Source organism: Buteo buteo, chromosome Z (genome assembly GCF_964188355.1).
Source record: "Buteo buteo chromosome Z, bButBut1.hap1.1, whole genome shotgun sequence".
NCBI lineage: Eukaryota > Metazoa > Chordata > Aves > Accipitriformes > Accipitridae > Buteo > Buteo buteo.
The window spans coordinates 71,594,465-71,611,141 of NC_134204.1; the positions used below are offsets into that span (position 1 = coordinate 71,594,465).

Here is a 16,677-nt window from a genome sequence, read left to right on the forward strand (position 1 = left end):
AGATCCTTTGCCCCTAATGTTTTCTGCACAGGAAATTTGATCAGCTAAGAATATGGACAAATGCAGGGTTAACATAGGTAAAATATGCCAAGGTAAAAGTGAGCAACAAAAATGACTGTGAAAGCAACTAGTGATCTGCCAGAGCTGATTTTTTAGACGTGTATTTGTCCAAGGTGGGTTGGCTCTGAGCTGTGCCGGTAGATTGGGAGAAGGCGGGGAATAGGACAGGACTTGTGTTCTAGCACGATTCACAGCCCAAATCTTCCAGTGTGATGTGGGATGTGAGCTTTGTGGATCTTTGTATTGATGGGTGCTTGTAAAGCTCCAGTTAGACTGCCCAGGATCAAGCAATACAGTTCCCGAGCATTTAATAGTCATCCGAGGGGGATGCAATACTGTGCCAGCAACAAGGATATTTTGGTTTAGAATTGCTTACACCCCTACTTGTCAGGTGATGATGCACTTGATTTCCTGCCATTGAGTGCATGCTTCCCTTCAAATGCTTACCCATGTGAGTGAGCGGTCAAAGTCTTCCTGTAACCCAAAAGCTGCTTGGTTGAGTTCCCCTCTCAAACTGGAGTATTGTTGATTCAGCATCACTGACAATACTGTTCACCCAATGCATGTTAAACAGTTCAATATGGGACAAACCCAAGCTCTCTCCCAGTCTCTGCCTATATTCGCAGCTGATTGTGTCGGGCTTTCTTTCACCCATAACCTTCTTGCCTGATCTGCATTTCTTTTCCTTTGTGCAATAGGGTCTTCTCACCATCCTTGCCATGTGCATTTTACTGTCTAGGTCTTGTGGAAAGAGCTGGAGTTAATAGTCTGAATTGCCTTTTCTGCCCAGCATGGGTGGTTTCCTATTTGAAATCAGTTGCATCAGTTCCATTAAGCATTATTGCTCTCTGTAGGAAGGGATTCCTATGTTTAGTATGCTTTGTGTATCTCATTTAAACACCATTTAAAATGCTGTCTGTCAGAGGGCTGCAGTGAAGTTATAAACCAGACATGCAGAATGTCATTGTCAGTGGGAAAAAACAAACAGGTGACTGTAACTATTCCTATGATCTCTCAAACCTCTTTTTTCCCTTCATATGAGCAAAATTTAGACTTGTTTTTGGTTCTAAAGCACCTGAGTGCTAAACGAAGCATGCCTCCAGGCTGGCCATCTTTCATGCTTTCCTCACCCAAGATGTTTTATCTTTAGTACTTCCTGAGCTCTGTGCAACTGAGATTGATCTCCTCTTAAACTTGCTGCCATGTGGCCCTGCCCCAGCAATAGGGACTGCTGGTGCATGTACAGCCCAGCTGGCTGGTGATGAAGAAAGCTGTCTTTTCTCACCTGCACTCCCCTCTCTCCTTCAAAGATGTGCAATGGGTGCAAAGACAGGTCATGCCAAAGGGGTGAAGACCAGCAAACAAAAATATGGCTGCTGCTTGCTGGCTGAGGGTTGGTGCAAGGAGTCCAAATAGGGAAGATGAGCCTGTGCTGTGGAGAGGGGAGTGGAGGTCTGCAAGCCTTGCTGGGACAGCCAGTCCTTATGTCACGGGGCGTTGTGTTTCTCCCCTTGCAGATGTCTTGGCACCGACAGTACCGCAGCTCCAAGTTCCGTCATGTGTACGGCAAAGCCGCCAGCAAGGACAAGTGCTACGACTGTGTGCCCATTACCCGCAACGTCCACGACAACCACTTCTGTGCCGTGAACCCCCACTTCATTGCTGTGGTGACCGAGTGCGTGGGTGGAGGGGCCTTCATCGTCATTCCCATCCAGCAGGTGAGCTCTGCTGAGGCAAGCTGGCTTTCAAGAGCGTTTTGAGAGGCTGGAGAAGAGCCAGGCTTTCTAGGGAGCTAGATCACACAGAGGATATTCAGTTAATGCTGTTGCCTGAATTGCAAAATGATGGAAGGGGCCCCAGATGTCCTGACAGGTGATTCCTGGGATGTGTGTACTTACATGTTTTACATTGCTGCTTGCAGTTTTTTAACACCTTCTTTCATTTCATATCTCATTTGCCTTTCTTGTATAATCAGCAGGAACTGTGCGGTTCAAATGTTTGTCTCCTAGGAGAAACTGCAAATAAAAAAGCAGTAGATACAGAGGACAAAAACTGAAAGGTGCTTTAATGGCATGGCTTCAGCTGTGACCAAAGGAGAATGTGGTATGTTTTGCTCTAACCTGTCCTTTGTGAAAGAATGGAGACACAGTTATCAAGCAATGAATCTCTTGAGCTTCAAGCACTGATGCTGGAAAAACTTCCTTTTCAGAAACAAATCCCATGTTTATGGGTTTTGATGACTTAGGGATCTGATGAGAGGGAGAAGCTAGCTGTCTGATGTTTATTGCTTCAGAAGAATTAGGCATGCACTAATGTGGATTCACTTCAATATAAGATTATGAGCTCTCTGGAATCAGGGCAGAACAGATGAAAGGCGAAAGTTCAGCCTTTAATTAAAAGTTAATTGATGGTGTTATTGCAATGCCACTTTTTCAATATATATTTGCTAAGGATGAAAGCGAACTGGCTATGCTTGAAGAACCTAGCACAGTTCCCGGCCCTTGTAAACTTTGTTTATTCAGCTCCTTCACCACTGGTGCTGTTCAGAGACAGTCCTAAAATTAACCACTACCCTGTTTTTCTTGACTGAGTCATTTCTGTCCCCTCGACCATGATCTGTTGAGGCTGAAGAACTTGTCTTTATCATAGAGCTGCATCTATAAGCAGGCAGCTGGTGACTGTGGGATGTGGGGTAGGACCCAGCTCTCAAAGTGTTGGCAAAATGAGCTGAAGGTGCTTGCACTGCTTACTATTAATTCTTCTGTCTTCTCACCTCTTCTCAGCCTGGCTAGACTTTAGTAGCAATTCTTCCATTCTTAACATCTGCTCAGATACTCCACCCAGATCCGAAATACTGATTGCAGAAGTCAAAGGCATGGTAGAACTAGGAGATACAGAAAAGGATAATTAAAGTACATCAGAAAATGTGAAACTGCTTTCATGTGTGGAAAGACTTTGTAGGTTAGGCCTCAGTCAGTCTGGGAAAAAAACCAAGTGAGGTATATAAAACTGTGAAGAGGGTGGGGAAGAAGTCTAAGGAGCAATTCTTGATTTGCATGGTGCAGGGGATCCTGGAGACCAGGGAGCAGACCGTTAGCAGCAGATGTGAATGCTTCTGCAGTTCAGATGTGGAGCTCACTACTCCAGATGCTGATGAGCCCAGAAGAATTAAGGGGTTCAAAACAGGACAGAGTTATGGAGAGGAGTTGGTTTATGAACTGTGTTTGTGCAGATGTAGTTCCCCTAGTTCAGGAAGTCCCTTGAGGGCTGACCTTTGGTGATGTATCAGAGAAAGGATCTGTACGTGCTGTGCTTCATACAGCTGTTCTCTGAATGCCTGTTCCTGACCCATGCTGGTGGGGGAGAGCAGCCTCAGCAACCCGCAGAAAGGGTTTCCCTGCCTCTGGGGGTTGTGATACAGTTACTTTTTTTCACAATGCACTTCCAAACCGGTGCCACCTAGTGAAAAGTGGCAGCTTTCAACTTGTGCTCCTGGTGGTGGTATTTATGGCTGCCACCTCCTCCTGTAGGGGTGATCCATGGTAGACAGCATACTGCGCTCTTAGCTTGTGACCCTGGCTGCCAGGCCACTGAAGGCAGCCCAGTCTGGAGGTATGTGCCTGGGACAGTATTGCCCTCTCATGATGGACAGCTGATCCATGGTTTTGACTGGATTCACAGGGAGCAGCCACATCCCAAGCATGCCACAGTGTGGATGAAAAGCCCAAGAGTCAGGACATCATGTTTAGCCAAGGTGGGAGATGGTAGCTGGGACAGGGAGGGCTCTACTTTCCAGGGAGGATGAACAACCTGCTCGGGGAGCTGCTCTTGTCCCTCCAGTGCTTTTTTGAGCTCATTCTCTGCGTGCTACTGGAGGGGCTGCCTGCTTCAGCATGTGCTCGAATGCAGGCTCAACCTCTCTCTGTTTAACCATGCCTCCTTGCTTGATTGTTGTGCTTCTCTCCTGCTGAGTCATGGACACCAAGCTCTCTCATCTCTCCTTGAATAAATACCACTTCCTGCCTTCTGCACCATTCTTCCTCTCTGAGAGCCTGGGGCTGAGCAGCAGAGGTTATGTGGGGAAAGAGCTCTTTGCCATAGATATCCTCCTTTCAGCAGGCCTTTGCATTCAACCCGAAGAGGAATTAGTTGAATATTTACCACCGCTTGGAGAATGGTCTTCTGTTGCAGAATGTGTCGGTTAGGTCCTCATGAAGATGTGTCATTGAAGGACATCTCACCAGGGAGGGAAGTGGCTGTGGCCACAGGGGCTGCCTGGTGCCTAGAACAGACTGACTACCTTTGTAAATGTTCCAAGTCTGAGGAGACATGGGCTCAGTGGCTGTAACTGGGAGATGAGCTACTTTCCCACATAGTGGCCTGGGTGTAGATTGGTGTCTGACACAGATGTGTTGGGGAAGTGCATGCACTGATGCTAAGGAAGGATCTTGACACAGCAGGCAATTTTGTGGCCTTCCTTTGAAAGACAAAGGCCTGCCTTTTTCCTTTTCTGATGACCAGACTTGGTTGAGACTGCATCTGTCTGTTCCTTCGCAACATAAAGCAAACGGATAGCAAAATAAGAACAAAGTCCTGAGAGACAGAGAGATATTTGTGTCCAAGTCTTTGCAGTCTCCAGTCTTTCAATGTGTCAGTACCAGGTGTGAAAGTGAGGACATCTGCGGTTGTGTAGACCTCTTAGATGCAAACCCTGCTCCCTTCTCTCTGCGGGCAAGGCGTATGAAATGAAACCTGTGATGACCTCTCAGGCCTTACCTAACTGATGCCATATGTGAGTGCTGTGCTGTGATGACAACGTGTGTTAATGCCCTTTGGAGAACACCTGAGAGGTGGGGCTGACCCATCTCACAGTAATCTACTGTGTACAAATCTGCTGGGAGAGTTTTAACAGCTGTCCCACTAGAAGTGGTTTTGTCAAGGAACTTTGAGTTTGGCTACTTTTCGAAAATGCTGGGAGTTTAGAAAGTGAGCGGTTGAAAAATTACTCATTTTCAAGCTCTGCAAGTAACTGTGGAAGTCAGGTACCTCTGCATGAATGACAACAAATCTAGTTACTGAAATAGTTTTTGGTCTGCAGAATGAAATTTCCCCTAGTACATGAAGAGCTTCACTTCCACATGCAGATGTGAGTCTAAGACCAACAGCCCTACCTGTTTGTTTGAAGCCTAGGGGTTCATGTGCTGTGGGTCCTGCTCTGTAGCAGGGCTGCAGGGTTGCATTGGGGCAGGTGGGACGCGTGGCTGGGAGGGTAAGGGCTCCTTTTCCAGGGCCAGTTGAGCCTGCTGGGGATGTGGGGGTAGGAGAGTGTTGCAGTATGGGCAGACAGAGGCAAGCTCAGCGCAGCCTGGGAGTCTCCCAAATGGAGTGGGGAGCAGACAGGCAGCCAGCTCTGGGAGGGGACAGAGTTCCCACATGGATCAAGGGATCCCTGTGGAGCTGGCTGCCCAGCCCATTGAGTTGCCAGCTTGAAACCAGTCCCGAAGCCTACAAAAGGACACCGTGGGCGGGGGAACGCTGCTTATTAAAGGCCTTTTATCTCTCTTCTGCCTTCCCAAGTCACTTTGCATTGTTGCTATTATAAAAGGGAATTGTTTTAGACTATAGTCTAAAAAAGCACAGTCTTTTACATTTCAAAGCCCTCTGGGTGTTCAGTTTAAAGCAGGTTTGTCCCAGTCTATGCGACAAACTTTCCGGTGAAGCCAGAATAGTTACATATTGTGTCCTATTCTGCCTTCAAAACCATACAAATTTTCAAGGCTGGGAAAATTACATCCTAGCCCCATCCAGGTTAGGGCCAACACTGATTCCCCTCTGCTGTGCCCTCTTAAGGCCTACCTCTGGAGAGGTGCAGGGATGACACCAACAGAAGTGTCTGCTTTCCAGGAGAGCACGCATTTGTATTCATTTTGATTTATGATTCTTCCAGGTGGGATAAAGGTAAGCAGGTAAGCATCAGCAGCTTGCCACCACATCTCTCTCCTTAGGTGACTGACCTTTGCTCTTCGACAGATGTCTGGGATGCAAGGTGGGTCCTGCAGCTCCCCATACTTCTCCTGCTCCTGACAGGGAGCAGCAAGTGCTGCTCCAATGTTAATAAAATCCCCAGCACCTTCCTAGCACATAATAAATATACCGACTTGAGTTTGTAGCAGAGCCTAAAGTATGGGTTTATCCTGATGCAACACAGCCCCCATGTGGCACAACGCCCTCAATACTCCTTAGTGCACTTCGCAATTTTACCAGTAAAGATGCCACCCGAACAGGGCATTTTTTTGGAAAGTCTGAGCGCTGATTGAATCCGGTGAATGGCTAGATTTGAACACTACCAGAGAGAAATAGATAGCTTGTTGAAAGAAAAACTGCATTTTTAATTTGTGTCACAATTTTCTTTTTACTTATAAAATAAATGCTAGCTGGTGAGGCTGAAAAATAAAAGCTAAACCATTTTCCCTCCCCTGCTTATAAGAAATGTCTGCTGAAAGAGATTCTGTTTGGTTTTTTGTGTCGTCCCCCACCAAGATCTTTAAAAAATGTTGAAGATTCAACTCATTCACGATTATTTTTCCTCTAAGTTTTATTCTGGTGTCTGAACCAAATACTGTCTTCTAACTACAGCAGACTCAATTGCTGTACAGATTTCTTGATAGCAGTGTGTACTTAGGAAGGCCTGAGTACTTCTTTCCTTTCTTTTCAGTGGTATCATCAAGACTTGCCCTGCAGGGACAGCAAAAACCCATTCTCAACAGCTAGAGAGCACCCAGGGCATTTGTAGCAGAACAAGCAGAAAGAAGTTTCTTGCTGGAGTTGGCTTGGATCTTCCTTGGAAATGTCCCATAATTCCATGGCTCACCTTAGGTTTGATGATACTTGTTTTTTCCAGACAGGCAAGCTCGACCCACATTATCCCAAAATATGTGGGCACAAAGGGAATGTTCTGGACGTCAAGTGGAACCCGTTCAATGACTTTGTAATAGCTTCGTGTTCAGAAGATGCCTCAGTAAGTTTACCAGCTTGTACTCTGCGTTATTACCTGGCTAATGTGTTTTTTGGGGAAAGAAACAAAAAAGAAACCAAAAGGCCCATGGATGAGATGTGAAAGAATATATATACTTATAAAAAAAGTCAGGTAAGAGTAAGTTTCCTTTCTTTCTCTTGAGGTCAGACCTTTGTGATCCCTTCTGGATGATATACCAAAATCAGTGTGAGGAGGAAGATCTGTTTTGTGGGGGCTTGCATCTTTTTGGGTGTGTTTGCATGAGAAAAACAGCATATGAATTTAAAATGGAATGACTATTCAAGTTTAATTGCTATGAAACTATTCCTTTACTTTAGAATAAAAGCTTCAGCACAACATAATCTGGAACAGCTATTTCAGATTAATTCCCTGCAGAGCAAGTTTGAGTGTGTTCCTACACTCAGTTACTCTCTAAAGTCAAGCTGGATCAGTTATGAGGTAGCTGAGGAATCTGCATCATACTGTTCTGAAATAAGTAGTTTAGCTGAAGTTAGTATAATTAAGATGCAGTCACATATTTTACTCCAGTGTAGCTGCAGACTAGTTATTAGGAATTGAAAGATTTAATTCATGTTTGTAAGGGACAGTTTAGCCTATATCTACCCATTGAAAGGTTGCTTTCCATGTCCTGTCAAATGTGTGATGTTGACTTCTGTGATAGCGAGGACACCTGACTAACTACTGTGCTTTTTTCCAGAGATCCCATGTGTGTTTTCTCCCACTGGCTATATTCACCCTCTGCCACACAGCATCAGTGAGGTTTCCCTTGTCATCTCCTCCAGCCCTGGCTTGGTGCACATCCTCTGCCATTTCAGCTTTGCCAGAAATCACTCTTGAATTGGAAATCTAGGCCCTTTGAATTGTCCTTCCCATTTAGTGACTTGCCTCTGCTTCTTTGGATATTCATGTCTTTTTTGAAGGCTTCTTTCAATTTCTGAGCTGCCTGTGAGGGTTTTATATTATCTTCCAACCTGTATGCCAGGTTTTCATGCTGTCTCAAAAAGGACTTGTGGCAGGAAGGCACCACCATGCCCTCTCTTTTGAGCCTCAGATGAGGAATGAGCACAAGCTTCAAAGATTCCTGCTGCAGTTACAGAATCACAGGACCATTCATGTTGAAAGGGAGCTTGAGTGGTCTCTCCTTCCACCTCCTGCACAGGTCTGTGGAGCTGAGTCTTGAAAACCTCCAAGGATGGAGATTTCACCACCTGTCTGGACAACCTGTTCCTGTTCTTCACTGCTCCCATGGGGAAATTTTTTTCCTTATGTGCAGTCAGAACATCCCGAGTGTAGTTAGTGATCGCTGTATCCTGTCCTCCCACCCTGCACTTCAAGACGGAACCTGGCTCTATTTTCTCTGTAGTCTTTTGTCAGTGTTGAAGGCTTCTATCAGTTTGCGCTGAAGCTGTTTCTTCTCCAGGCTAAGCAAGCCCATCTCCCTCAGCTTCTCCTCACAGGACAAGTGCTGCAGCCTCCTGAGCATCCTGGTGGCCTCCACTGGACTCACTTAAGTTTATCAGCATCTTTCTTGCACTGGAAGGTGCAAAACTGGATGCAGTATTCCAGCTGTTTTTTAATGATTGCTGAGTAAAGGGGAAATTGCTTCCCTCGATCTAGTAGCTATCCTTCTGTTGTTCCAGACCAGGATGTTGCTAGCTTTCATCCCTGTCAGAGCATGCTGCTGGGTCATATTTATTCTATTGTCCACCAGGACCCTGGGGTATATGCAGAAGGACTCTTCTCTGTCAGCTTGCTTTTCCATTTTCCTACTGCAACTTGGCACTGGATCATTCTTCAGGCTAAAGAATGGGAACACTGAGCTTGTCACTGGTCTCAGCACCAAAAGTTGTTTTAAGAAGTCTTGCTGTTTGTGACTGTACTCTCTTTTTCGGTACTACCCTCCCATCATCATCCTCGTATCAGGAAATGGGATTTTAGGGGTCCCCTGCACAGTGACACAGTGTACGGACACCTCTTCCCTCCACGCTAAGTAGTGCGGACAGCAGACTGTGTTTCTTAGTATGACTGTATTTCCTGGTACCTGGTAGCTAGAGCTGTGAAGGTCACTTAGTCCAAGCCCTGCTCAAAGCAGGCCAGTTGAATCAGGTTGCTTCAAGCCTTCTCCAGATGAGTTGGGAATATCTCCAAGCCTACACATCCTGTGGCTTCACTGGGCCCTCTTCCAGGGGTTGAGTACCCTTCTAGGGAAAATAGGGCGCTCTGATCTCCAGAAAGTGCCCATATTGCCATTTGTGTCTATTGACTTTTGTGGTCTCCTTGTGCACCTCCAAAGAGTCTGGCTCAATCTTCTCTGTGCCTTCCTGCAATGCAGTTGAAGGGCAGCCAGAAGAGCTCACCTTTGCCTTCTCACTCCCAAACTGAAAAAAATAATTTCTTTCCAGCTCTCCTGAGATTTGCTGTGCCCCTGTACCCTCCTCATCTCATTGGCTGCTGTTGGACTTACTCCATGGGGTCAACATCTGTCTTACTTGTCCTGGCCTGTACTGGAGAGCTCAGATTGCACATACTGTTGGGACATCTCCATAGTGATACTTTCTCTCTGTTCTGAGAGAAGTCTGAGGAAGTTTTTGGGGTCCCAGAAGCGTCCAACGCTTCCACTGGACTGGACATTAGAGCCGAAGCCTCCCTTGCTATCTTTTGTTAAAGGCCTGGTGCTCTCTGCCATTTCTGAGCATTAGCATAAGCCACTGTTCTGGCTTGTATGCTAGGATACATCTGATTGCTCTTACTGGACTGGGTCTCCCTGGAACTTTCGAGGACGCCAAAAGCTTCTGTGAAGATGGTGGAAATTTCCCATCACCCACATTCCTCAGAGGTTTCTTGGACATTAACCAGTCTTTCCTCAGCTTGCCTTGGTGGTACCACAGCTATCTTTTGTGGCATGTAGCTGAAACATGTAGAGTGGTACTTCTGGGTGCTGGAGGGGATGGATAGTCTCTGTGAACACCCAGTGACCTTTCCAGTTCCCACTGCTGCTTCAGGCAGGCTTAGGACTGAGGGCAAGGCAAGTGGCCAGGGGCTGAGAGTTTGAACAGTATAGGGAGATGGCTTATCCTCTTAACTCTTCTGTTCCTTTTGGCAAATCATCAGGCATGTATGAATTCAGGTTTCTGAAGATCTCCCCTATGTTTAGAGGGGCAAGTCTGTGCCTTTTACTTTGCTATGTCAGTTTTTCTTCAAGATGCAGCAGAGTAGAAGGCTCATGGATTGTTCCTGCTTGGCCTGACAGGTCTGGCTCCAAGACCTGCTTCTTCTGCATGCTAAGCACTAGCAAATTCTGCCATTTAATGCATCCTGAGATTCCTGCCAGGGGCTTTTCGCTGCTTTTACCACCAACCATTTCATAGCATGGGGAGTGAATGGTTCATTCTAGGCAGTTCTTTGCAGCATGAACACAACCTATTTTTCCCTTTTCTACTCTCTCAGCCCCATTCCTTTAGTGATAGCTGTTGAAGCTGTAGAGTGTGTTGCTTGCTCTTACAGCTGTAGAAGTTAATCTGGAGGCTACTGGATCCCACAGTCCTTGGGTTTCTGATGGGCTTGATTCCTCAGTGGGATACACTGTTGAGAAGGGTGCTCATGATCTTTCCCAGCAGGGCCCAGAATTTGTGCCTCTCCTTCTTTGGCTTCGAAAGGTGTGATCCTCATCAGCCAAACAGTGGGAGACTTGGGTGGGTGTGGCTAACTTCCATGAACTATCTGCTTCAAAGAGCATTTCCCTCTTGCTTCAGGCTAAGTCCTAGAAAAATGACAAGCATAGTAATTTTCATTGAGCCAAAGGGCTAATCATCTGTTTGCATCCTAAATACTTGTGCTTCTATGGTTAGTGTGAGAAAGACTCTTTCATTTTACCTGCATAGGTTCAGCCCTTTTTGCAGGTTTCCTCTGTTGTCTTCTTCCACCCAAGGAGGACAAAGGATTTTTGTCTTCATGTAGCATCCTTCTAGAATAACCCAGGGCTGCAGGTAGACCTATTATGAGATAGCACACTCCCAGTGTTGAGTGCTGCCCAGTCTCTCTTCTCAGGGCATCTGCTGTATGGCCACCTGAGTGGGCTTCTCTTTACTTTGACAAATGGCTGTGTCATTTGCAAAGTGTTCAGCACTGGTGCATTTTTCTATGGGACAAACAGTACTATAGCTGTCGTCTGACCAGGGGAGTTCTCAGTTCTTTTATCAGGTAGTGTTGAGTGGATGACTGCTTGGATCAATCACTGCTATAATATCTTCTGGGAGTCTTTTCTGAAGTTTATTTCAGATTTGCTTGTTCCTGCTCAAAGTTTGTTAGGAGGAAAGGTCTGTAAGATCTGTGGTTTACTTCTTCCCTTTGGGAATAACTTTTCCTAATTGTGCTGACAGCTTGGCCAGGTGTAAGGGTTGGATTGCCAAGAGAAAACAAACTGATAGAACTGCTGGCTATAGAGGGTAACGAGGAGTCTTCAGGCCCACAAAAAAGTAAAGATACTAATTTAAAGGACTGGCATTCAGTAAAGCCAGGAGCTTTATTCACTATCCACTACCAAGGGAATAATAATAATAAGGCAATAATAGGTATTGGTAAGTTCCAAATTCGCTCCTTACTCAGGAATCTCACAAAGACCCATCCTGTGCCATTCAGGTTAAAATCTGGGACATCCCCAAGCACTTGCTAACAAGAAACATTACCAATCCGAAGAAGGAACTTCTTGGGCATGTTCGAAAAGTGGACCTCATTGAATGGCATCCCACTGCTAATAACATCCTCTTCAGCTCCGGCTATGACTACAAGGTGGGTCTGTTCTCTGTGGACCTGTCCTCCGGGGACACCCTGTTTGGCAGAGTGTGTTGAAATATGTTTTAATTTCAAGTTGTAAGATAATACTAAAGAGTTCAGAAGCCTTCTTGAGGGCTATATTCCATGGTGACCCCAAAGGCAAATGGACATTGCTACAAGTTCAAAAGGACTTGCTGATTTTCCAGTCTTCTGATGAACTTCAGTCTACTTTCCCCTTTTCCGTTACTGGGTTGGATACAATATGCAATGCCATACACTTTTGTTTGGCTTCATTCTTGTGCTAGTGCAAATATCTGCATTGATGCTGGCCATTTTTATGTCTAAAATGTGGTTGCAAAGGAAATTAGAAAATTGGTTATTCTGAGCAGACACTGTGTCCCTGATACACTGCTGTAAGTACCAGGAATTATTTTAAATGTCAGGGAACAACCACTTATGATAGTAAGACCTATACATTTAGAGAAGAGAGGAAGAAGTGAATAGAGTACACAAAGTCCCCAGTTGATCAGGCAGCAAAGGGCTGATTTTTATGTTCTTTTGCTCCAGATAATGATCTGGAACCTTGACACTAGGGAGGCTGTCATCTCAAACCCGGTGAAGATCCTCGACGCTCACAAAGATGTGGTTCTCTCCATGTCGTTCAACACAGATGGCAGTCTCCTTGCCACAGCCTGCAGGGACAGAAAGATACGTCTGATAGACCCTCGTGCAGGAACAGTCCTACAAGTAGGTTTGTGGTCCAGCTGTTCATACCTCTTAGAGTGTTTCCTCTTCTGGGTAGATTCATTGCCATTAAAGAAGACACACCCATGCCCCACATTGCCCAAGGCACCGGATGGTGCTATTGCCTTCTACTTTTCATGGAACACTTGCTGTCATTGTAGAAAACAGGGTTTCTGCATCTTGGTACCATGCTCCTTGCTCCCTGAAACCCTTCTTGAAGTGCACTGTTTTCATAGCTCCCTCTTGCAGTCATAGAATAGAATCATAGAATCATTTAGGTTGGAAAAGACCTTCAAGGTCATCGAGTCCAACCATTAACCATGCCTATTAGACCATGTCCTGAAGTACCCTGTCTACTCGCTTTTTGAATATCTCCAGTGATGGTGACTCAACCACTTCCCTGGGCAGCCCATTCCAATGTTTGACAACCCTCTCAGTAAAAAATTTTTTCCTAATATCTCACCTAAGTCTCCGTTGCCTGAACTTGAGGCCATTTCCTCTTGTCCTATCTCCAGCCACCTGACAGAAGAGACCAACACCCACCTTGCTACAACCCCCTTTCAGGTAGTTGTAGAGAGCGATAAGGTCTCCCCTCAGCCTCCTCTTTTCTAGACTAAACAGCCCCAGTTCCCCGAGCCACTCCTCATAAGACTTATGCTCCAGGCCCCTCACCAACTTGGTTGCCCTTCTCTGGACACGCTCCAGCAACTCAATGTCTTTCCTGTAGTGAGGGGCCCAAAACTGAACACAGCACTCGAGGTGCGGCCTCACCAGTGCCCAGTACAGGGGGACGATCACCTCCCTGCTCCTGCTGGCCACACTATTTCTGATACAGGCCAGGATGCCGTTGGCCTTCTTGGCCACCTGGGCACACTGCTGGCTCATATTCAGCCGGCTGTCAACCAGCACCCCCAGGTCTTTCTCTGCTGGGCAGCTTTCCAGCCACTCTTCCCCAAGCCTGTAGCGCTGCATGGGGTTGCCGTGACCGAAGTGCAGGACCCAGCACCTGGCCTTGTTGAACTTCATACAATTGGCCTCAGCCCATCGATCCAGCCTGTCCAGTCCTCTGTGGGATGCCTTGGGAGGGCTTTGTAGAGATCCAGTGGGCAGGTGGATGCAAGTGTACATGTGTCCCACTGCCAGGGTTGTTCCTGTTGCCTGTACTTTATATCTGTTGGTAAGGTGAAGCTGACTGTTTTGTAGGTGTTTGCACAGATTTGTGTACACAGGAAGTCCTGCCTAAAACTAATAGAGATTGCCCCCTTGCAAATACTTGAATGAATAATTTGAGAGATTGACTGGGCTTTTGTGAAACTCCTGAAGAGTTTAGGCCACCTTCCTTGGATCCCCATGAAATCTGCTCACTGTAATTCAGCCAGGCTGAGCAGATCTTTCAGACGTGACTGAATCAGAGGTGTCGTGTAACATGCAATGTAGCTATGCAGCAGGTGCTGTCTCTTACTCATGCAGTGTCCTTTCTCTTCCTATAGGAAGCCAGCTACAAGTCTCACAGAGTCAATAAAGTCTTGTTCCTTGGAAATGTGAAAAAGCTGTTCTCTACTGGAACATCTCGGTGGAATAATAGGCAAATTGCATTATGGGATCAAGTGAGTTGGACCAGCAATCATAACCATACCAGCTTCAGTTTTCTCTCTTGGCTGTCACTTTAAGTTTTCCACTTGCCAAATACCCAAGAACTGGTTTATAACAGCAATTCAAAAGTGATCTGTCACATTCTTAATGGGTGATAGGTCTTACTGCTATGACACTGTTAACTGAGTTTGAGTTTCTGAAGGTGGTCTCAAAGCTTTCAGCATAGAAATTCTCCAGAACAAAGAGAATGCTGTGCCCCCTACAGGAAAAAATCCTTCAAAGGACCTTTGGGTGGTCACCGTAGTTCTGACTTAAAAGCAGCTTTTACTGGTCTCACTGGCAAATTATTGCTAGTACTGGAAAGAGAAATGAGCTCTAGACACAGTCTACTCAGGTGAAGCCGTCAATGGGGAAAAAGATGTGGGGTGTTTTTAATTTCTGATGATTCCTAACAGTAGAGTATTGAGGTAGCACTTATTGGTCACTTCCAAGACAAGATCTCCTATCATGATGACTGCTAGCCTTATGAAAACCTGCTCTCCTCTACACCTTTCATATGCACTGAGATGCTTTTCCTTTGTCAGCATCTCACTTTGTCCCTCTGCATCAGCCAACTTGCAGCACAATATTTTGCTTCTTTGTTGTGCTGTTACCCTTCGTACCAGACAAAGCTGGTAGACCAGGCATATGATTTGCTGTTTGGCTATGTTTGGACATGGTTTCTTTGCATATGTGGGAGGCAAAGCACTGTGCTGCTGTCTGAAGGCTTTCCACAAAGCTGAGCAGTGCTCTGACACACCCTGGGTCTCATATCAGGGTTTCACTGCCTTCAGAGCTGCTAGAGGAGCTGGCCACACCTAGTTTGAGAACATAGTGGGAAGGTCTGTGAGGCCAGGCATGTGCAGCCTCCTTAGGGACATGCATTGGCACAGGACCTGCCCACAGGCCTCTTTCTGAGGTCCTCATCCACCCATGTCATCACTGCATCCAAATAGAAGCTCTGGCTTTCTGGAGTCTGCAGCTAGGCAGTTCTGCAGGACAAAGTATGTATTAACCCTATGCTAAATACATATTATGTGACAATAGCCACAATGGCAGCCATGGGACACTATACTCTGCCCTATTGATCCTCCCAACATTGCTCCCCTCAGCAGTGCAGGGATAGCTTTATATGAGACATGCCAGCTTTGTGTATGGAGTGGTGTGCTATGTCTTCCTACATGGCTACCTTCCAATAGGCTGATGGAGGCTTTTGCCCTTGCAATGGGAACCTTCCCACCGTGCAGTGTGGAGACTACTTGGCTGATGTAGACTGTTCTTGTGGTGAGTGGTGCACTATTGTGGAGGTATTGCCTTGACTAGAGGTGGTGAGGGAACATGAGTAATTCACTGTGTGATGCAGACATGCCCTGAAGGCCCCTCCATCTCCCAGAGTCTGGTGACCCACGTAGAGGCAGGCAGTGTTTCTTATCGTATCTACGCCTGAGATGTCATCAGGTGCATGAGATGTTCTGGTGGTAGGAACTGATGTCCTGAGGTGCTGCACACAGTCAAGAACACCCATTTCCCACCCATAAAGCTTTGAAGAAGTCTGTGTGTGGCCCTCTGCTCAGGGCAGCTGCCCGTGTCCTAGGATCTTTATGGAGCTGCGCTTACATACCTCTGCCAGGTGGGGTTCAAGTAAGGTGTCCCTGACCTGAGGTGAGTGACAGATGATTGCAGCTGTCTTTTTTTTCTCTGTCCTGCCCAGAATGACCTTTCTGTGCCTTTACTGGAGGAGGATCTCGATGGCTCTTCAGGACTCCTGTTTCCCTTCTATGACTCAGACACATGCATGCTTTACGTGGCAGGAAAGGTAAGTGCTTTCAATATCAACAAATGCTGGCCTGTCTGATTCTTCTCCTGGCCTGCGTTGCGTCAGGCTGAAGTCAGAGATGCTTCTGATGCACATTAGCCTAAAGATATACGCTGATGGGATGGGGCCTGAGGGTGCTGCAGCATCAGGCTACATTTGCCACTGCAGATGTACCATGTTTACTGTGGGGAGGTATATTGTAGAGCCCTAACTTTCCCACATAGGAATTTGGCAGTAAGTATTTGGTTCATTCTTGAGCCTGCATGGCTTCTGGGGCCAGGCATTCTTCTCAGACCCTCATGCTGAACAGCAGACCCTGGCTTATGTTCATTTTCTTTGCCTTTAGGGTGATGGAAATATACGGTACTATGAGATAAGCCCTGAGAAACCATACCTAAACTACTTGATGGAATATCATTCTCATTTACCACAGAAGGGAATTGGTGAGTGGCAGCATATGTCTAACGTTACAACAGGATGGTGGCTTCTTTGTTTTAGAGGCTGTCAGAGTCCAGGACTATCCAAAATATAATTCAGAAAAGAGAGTGGGTCAGATTCCAGGCTCCACCCAGGTTTACAGATGCACAACAGTCGGCTTGGCCCAGCTCACCTATAT

General features: G+C 46.3%; 1 protein-coding gene across 2 annotated transcripts in view; it reads left to right on the forward strand.

Moving 5' to 3' along the window:
- The window catches only part of CORO2A (coronin 2A), a 58,340-nt gene that overhangs the window by 33,086 nt on the left and 8,577 nt on the right, over nucleotides 1-16,677 (forward strand). Inside the window, exons 2-8 of one of the 2 annotated variants that reach the window (XM_075020402.1) lie at nucleotides 1,578-1,778; nucleotides 6,962-7,078; nucleotides 11,735-11,884; nucleotides 12,437-12,616; nucleotides 14,104-14,220; nucleotides 15,957-16,061; nucleotides 16,408-16,504. In XM_075020402.1, the coding sequence (XP_074876503.1) occupies nucleotides 1,578-1,778; nucleotides 6,962-7,078; nucleotides 11,735-11,884; nucleotides 12,437-12,616; nucleotides 14,104-14,220; nucleotides 15,957-16,061; nucleotides 16,408-16,504 (967 nt within the window). Of the gene's footprint in view, nucleotides 1-1,544; nucleotides 1,779-6,961; nucleotides 7,079-11,734; nucleotides 11,885-12,436; nucleotides 12,617-14,103; nucleotides 14,221-15,956; nucleotides 16,062-16,407; nucleotides 16,505-16,677 lie in introns of those variants that run through there. The other variant, XM_075020400.1, reaches the window with a different exon arrangement.